The 6,000-nt window shown below is 41.6% G+C and overlaps 1 protein-coding gene across 2 annotated transcripts in view; it reads left to right on the top strand.

The window, feature by feature from the left end:
• HABP4 (hyaluronan binding protein 4) overlaps positions 1-4,306 on the top strand; it is a 35,395-nt gene extending 31,089 nt beyond the window's left edge. For both annotated transcript variants that reach the window (XM_075931851.1, XM_075931852.1), the window contains exons 7-8: positions 1,508-1,690; positions 3,756-4,306. In XM_075931851.1, the coding sequence (XP_075787966.1) occupies positions 1,508-1,690; positions 3,756-3,812 (240 nt within the window). In that variant the 3' untranslated portion in view covers positions 3,813-4,306. The remainder of the gene's footprint in view (positions 1-1,507; positions 1,691-3,755) is intronic.
• Positions 4,307-6,000: the final 1,694 nt, after the last annotated feature.

Below are 6,000 nucleotides of genomic sequence, written 5' to 3' on the forward strand. Positions count from 1 at the left end.
TACTTGTCATATCAAGTATGTATTTTGCCCAAGTTAAGTTTCCGTTCTGCTTACTTTATGGCTTAGTTCTAGGAGATTGAAGTCTGCCTGCTTGCTTCTGCCACCTCCTGTTCAATTCTGTTAATTGTAGGCACTAGTGAACTCTATTTAGTAAGTTTCTCTTGTATTTTAACTTTGCATCACATTTTGATGTACCTTGTGTTTAGTTATTGCTGTACTAGTGCATTTTTATCTGTGCGTACTGGAAATTCAGTTTCCCAGCATAATCACTATTCTGGATACCAATTTGTCCTGTATCTGGACAATTTTTGCATTGCAGTTATCACTGAACCACTTTTGAGAGCATCTGGACAGTTTTTAAGAACTGCTATTCTGCTTCTTAGAGTGACCTAAGAGAGCTTGTTTTATTTTCTATAACTCTTGTTCTGCTCAGAGCCACTGCACTGTTGTAACGAAAGTTGTAGGGTGAAATTTTGGCCCCACTGATGTCAGTGAAACCAGATTTCTACCAAAGTTTCTTGCCTACTTAAACTATAAGCTTCTTGTGGCAGGGAAGTCCTCATTTGTTCAGTGTCGGGCTTGATGATGGGAGCTTGATCCTTGATTAGGTCTCTTACACACCAATGAATCTGAATTAAAAAATTTGATTCAACATATGTTGGTCACTGTTGGATTGTGATAACTTTTTGGGCAAATTGTACTTGGTAGGCTGTCTACAATCCTACATTTTGTGTTCCTTTAGTGTAGCTTTAGACTTCTCCTAATCACAAACCTAATGAGTTCAGGGCCTGTCTTTCACAGGATCTGAAGAATGATCCTTAAATTTTATTTTACTCCTGAGTAGGCTTCATGTCCAGCAGCACAGAGGGGTCCTAGTTTGATAAGAAATGTGCCCTAGAGTAGTAGTGACTTGTCTGGTCACAGGTATTGCTTAACATGCAGTCTGTTAGTCTTCAGGATGAGAAGGAGGGGAATATGACTTGCTACACCTTTTTATAGCACTATCATGCACTAGCGGTGTATTATAAAAACTGTTATGGACTATATTAAGTTAACTACCTATATTAATGCTAACTGTTGCTCTGTACAGTAGCACTATAGCTTTAACTGTGTGTGGCAAGGCTAATATAGTGATAGCAATTGAGAAGTAAATTGCAGTATTCTAGTCTTATTCCTTCCCAGCTCTTCCCTAGAGGATATCTCATGAATATGCTCCTTGGGCCAGGTTATGTAATTCTTCTGCAACTGTCTAGCTCTTGCCACAGAGAATTTGCTCAGTGTGGGAGTTCTCTAGTGGCATAGCAGTTTCCTTTGTGCTTATGGTCAGCATACAGCTAGCCTGAGAATGGGAGGGGACTGTCATGGTCTCCCTTGTTGCACCCTCTGCCCATACCTCCTGTCTACCCAGGACGTCTGACTTTTTACTGGTGAGCTCTTTGGTTTGTAATGTAAGAACGGTTTTTGAAGCTCTGAGCAGCATACTAATTACAGACAAATTCACTTTTAGATGTTAAAGGAGGATTTCGAGGATGATTCTCACATCTTCCGAAAAGCAGCTAATGATATAACTTCTCAGCTGGATATTAACTTTGGAAATCTTCCTCGTCCTGGGCGTGGAGCCAGAGGAGCACGAGGAGGTCGTGGCCGTGTCAAAAGAGTTGAAGATGCAGGACCTCGTCCAGAAGTGGTGGTAATTTGATTTTTGTGCCTATACATTTCTAAATGACATAAGAATTTGGAGTCTTTAATTTTTTTCTGAGGATGTGTTGGTGTTTAGCCTGATATAGAAAACATTCAGTATATATCACTGTACATGGTGAAATTGCAATTCAGGTTGCAAATAGTTTTTTTTATTTGTGAAGAGTTCCTATTCAGTGGTCAGAGTTCAGGTTATGACAGCTAGAAAGAGGAGTACAGAAGAAGCAACTTGCAGTTTCTGAAAAGAATTCTGATACAATCAGGGAAAACAAATTTGCACTTAAATTTACCGAAGGTTGTAGTCTTCAAGCAAAATTGTGTAATGAGCTTCTGATAGTTCCTCATGCTACCAAGAGTGAAGTTACTAATACATGTTGCATATCTGACGATGCAGGTTGAGACACTGGCAGTACAACTCTATTAAATGAATGACACACCAGAAATGGTTAATTGTTTTGAAACAAAAGTAATTTAACTACATGTTGAACCTTTCTAAACCAGCAAAATCTGTGGTCGGGCATGACCAGTTTACTATGCCCACTTATGGGTACAGCCAAGTTTCCCGTGTCACATAAAGCTTGTTGAGAGCCACTAGTCCTGGCTCTGTGCTGTTACTTAGCTCTAGCTTACCCTTAAATGTCTTCTAAGAGCCCAGTAAGCAGTGAAGTGTTGGTCATGATGCTAGACAATATTGACCTCCTATGGTTTGGCAAGTTCTCTGGTTTGGCACCAGTCAGGCCCTGAAGGTGCCGGAGTAGAGAGCTGTACTAAAGATCATCACACCTGCCACTTTCCTTTTAATCTCTTGATTTAATGGATTCAAAACAGTTCTCCTGATAGAATCGGCTTTTTTCCATTATCTGCCTATACCTAGAGTTGCTACTGTTGAGGTATGAAAACCAAAACATCTGGGATAATCTGAGCCCATCGAACTGGGCAGCTGGCAGTGTGTGCTGAGCACCCATACAGATTTCATGGGGCAGCTACTTCAAATAAGACAGTCCTGGGGTAATCTCGGCTAGTAGATACCCTAGCACTTCTTGAAGGGGAACGAATATGGAGGAATATTTTTTGTTTTAAGTAAAATCCCCATGGTTCTTTCAGTTCAGCGGGGGTAAAATAAGTCTCATCTAAAGGTTGGAACTATAAAAGGGACATAGAATTAATTCCCTCTGGTGCTTTTGTTTAGTAAAGCTGCATTCTAAAAACATGTAGTAGATCAAGTGTGCATCACTGTAGCTTTTTGCACATAATTAAAAATAAACTTAAAAAGTAGAAGAGTTTGAAAACTCAGTCTCATTCACTTTAAATGCTGAGCTGCTTCCCGTGTCTGTAGATTTCCAATTGCTAGAATCTGAAGTATCAGGAAAATGTTACTTTCTCTTCAGTCACTATCCCTATTAGGGGTGTAAGCAGCTAGTTGAGTAGTTGACTAACAGATAAGCATATGCTTATCAGGTAGTTGAATGACTGCTTGACTAGTTGCTCTCCCTTCCCCCCCCACCCCTGGGGCAGGGGGGTGGTGGAGCAAGAGCCGGTGTTGTGGGGGAGCCAGCTTAAAAGCAGGTTCTTCCCAGCACCATTTCTGTGGGGCGGCAGAGGCATAGTGGAGAACTGGGCAGGAGCTGGGAGTCAGCTATCCTGGCTCGCGCTCCGTCCCCCACTGCGCCACTGCCTTTTAAATGTCGTAAGAGCCAGGTGGCTGTAACTACATTTACAGGCAGAGCCACAGCGGGGTTAGCTCCCAGTTTCCCTCTTTATCAGCTAATTGAGTAGTTGATGGAAATTCCATTGACTACTCAATTAGCTGATGAAATGAAATTTAATATCCCTAATCCCTATACCATAAATATACCCATACCACTGTGACAGGTGCAATTCTGGTACCTACTCAGAAATAGTGATGGGTACTAAACAGTTTAGAAATAAACATTAAGTACCTGTTAATGGAATTTAGCAAATAAATAAAATTGAACGAGTTCAGAGTTTAAGATTTGGGACTCCAGATGATGTCCTTGATATGCACATTTTTCTAAATTTCCTTCTTCCTTTTGTAGACACAAATCGTTGCGCCAAACCCTGATGACCCTGAGGATTTTCCTGCTTTAGCATGAAAGAACTGTCACGAATGACAGCATCTCAAAGTAGCTGTGACGAGACCAGTTTTATGTTGCTGTGGAAAAGGATCATCTGAGTAAAGGAAAAACTGAATTTTTTTTTTCTTGTGTGAAATGATTGCACTTCTATGGTACTGTGGGAAGGGGGTCCAGGAGATATCAGTGGACTGGAATCTTGCTGCAGATTCTAGCACCTCCTTTTGGGATAACTGTGTGAAGGCTTATGGTATATACTCAAGGGATTTCAATAAAGTTCAAGAGTACAGTGTTTAAAATGTGTATATAGAGATTATATAGAATTTGCCTTGAGAGCACAGTGAAATGTAAGCTGTACAACATGGTCTGCTATTGGAACTCTGTAGCAAACCCCTGTAGACACTTGAAAGCTGCTTTCCCTGCTCCATTGAGTGAAATGTACCTTTGCAGATTTTAAGCAGTTATACTGCAATTTTCATAAGTTGACAAATAAAGAAAACTGCTAATTGGTGTGAGATGCTTACCGCTTACTTCACTGTCCCTCGTCTTGGAGTAGAAAATTGTGATTGCTTCTACTTGACTGCAGTCTGAATATAAATTTGCATTTCTCTTACAGCTGCACCTTGCTTACCCACCCCAGTTTGGTTTTATACTGAAAACATCTATCTTGACCATGTAGGAGGGATGTTGAAATTTAAACTAAAAACTTCTCTGTGGCACATTTAGACTTTTAATTTACACGCCGCTGTAGGAGAGCGTGAGGAAAAGGAAATCCTACTTGGGTACTATAAAGTAGTTACGTTTTTGCCACAACTTGTATGTGGAAGAATTGACACTGAATTGAAATGTTTGGTTCATCCCTGGCTGTACAATACTCTTTCAGAAGCGACTCCAGCTTTTGACAGTTGCTCCCATTAAAGTACGTTCTAAAACATTAGGTGCGGAAACTTACTGAGTGCGTGTAGAGGAACAGATGTGCTTTGCTTTAATGCTGAGGATAGGTGGTCTGAGTGGGTGCCCAAGGTGGGTATTAAGTGATCCCTCCCTTTTTTCCTCTTGAAAGTGGAAAAAGACTTAAATATGAGTGGCAAGAGGTACCTAATTGCTAAAGCAGCACTGGAGCAGAGTTGGTGTTTGGACACTGAGGCAAAGGAAGAAAACGGGAAGACAGGCTCATTAGTGGCCAACAGGAATAGCTATCACCACCCATCTCTGCATGCTGTTTCTAAGGCAGAGAAAAAGCCTTTGAATTCCTGCACAGGATGGTTTATTTTCTACCCTCTCTTACTGCAGGCTTAAACAATTTTCTTCCTCCTGTGCTCCCGATTCCTTGCACATGTAACTGCAACAGAACAAGCTAAGGCATGAAGTAAAACCTATCTGCGTTTGAAGGAAGCAGATAGAGTGAGAAGTCACAAAAGCACGATAAGTGTGTACTTATGGCAGAGTAAGAGCTATTTAAATGTAAGGTAGTCAGAGGTGAAAGTGGATTGGTACAGACTGGTGTGGCGTACGGATAAGAGCCGGCCACTGCTATCCGTTTGTACACAGCTGATAAAGTGCTGCCATGGGAGCACTTTAAAGTCCTTGCCCCTTTTGCTCTCCTGTTTGTGGCTCTGCCGATAAGCTCTGACTCTGATAGGGCATCCTACCTGCATGCCACTGATAAGGGGGAGTAAATGGGAAAACTGCTCCAAAGGCTCTTGATTTAAAAGGCTCCCTGCTCATGCCACTGGAGCAGCTGCAAACACTGGGTGCTTGAAATCACTGCCACAACCATTCAGCTCCTGGTTGCCACAGCAGTTGTGGCCATGAAGGGCAGAGGCTGGCTGGGGCAGTCTGGTCCCCAGCCCTGCCTCTTACGCGGGAGGCATCTCCCCACCCCCACCTTGCCAAGGATTCTGGTGTTCTGGAAAGTCCTAACAATTACTTTTACCCCGAAGGTAGGGTTAGAACAAATATTAAGTCAAAGATGGAACAAGAATGGCTTTGTTTCTGTAACCTTTTTTTTTTTTTTTTTTTTAAAAGAACAGCTGTCCTGCTTCCTGCAGTGATACTATAGCCAAAAGACACTGCCTCATCTCAAACTAGCAAATGAAATAGCTGACTGAAATTTTCAAGAGGTTTTAAAATACACAGGAAACGGGGGTTAGTTACACAGCCATTATTGTCAGCATATGACAAAAAGAAATTTTAGACAACCATCAAA

Source organism: Pelodiscus sinensis, chromosome 6 (assembly GCF_049634645.1).
Source record: "Pelodiscus sinensis isolate JC-2024 chromosome 6, ASM4963464v1, whole genome shotgun sequence".
Taxonomy (NCBI): domain Eukaryota; kingdom Metazoa; phylum Chordata; order Testudines; family Trionychidae; genus Pelodiscus; species Pelodiscus sinensis.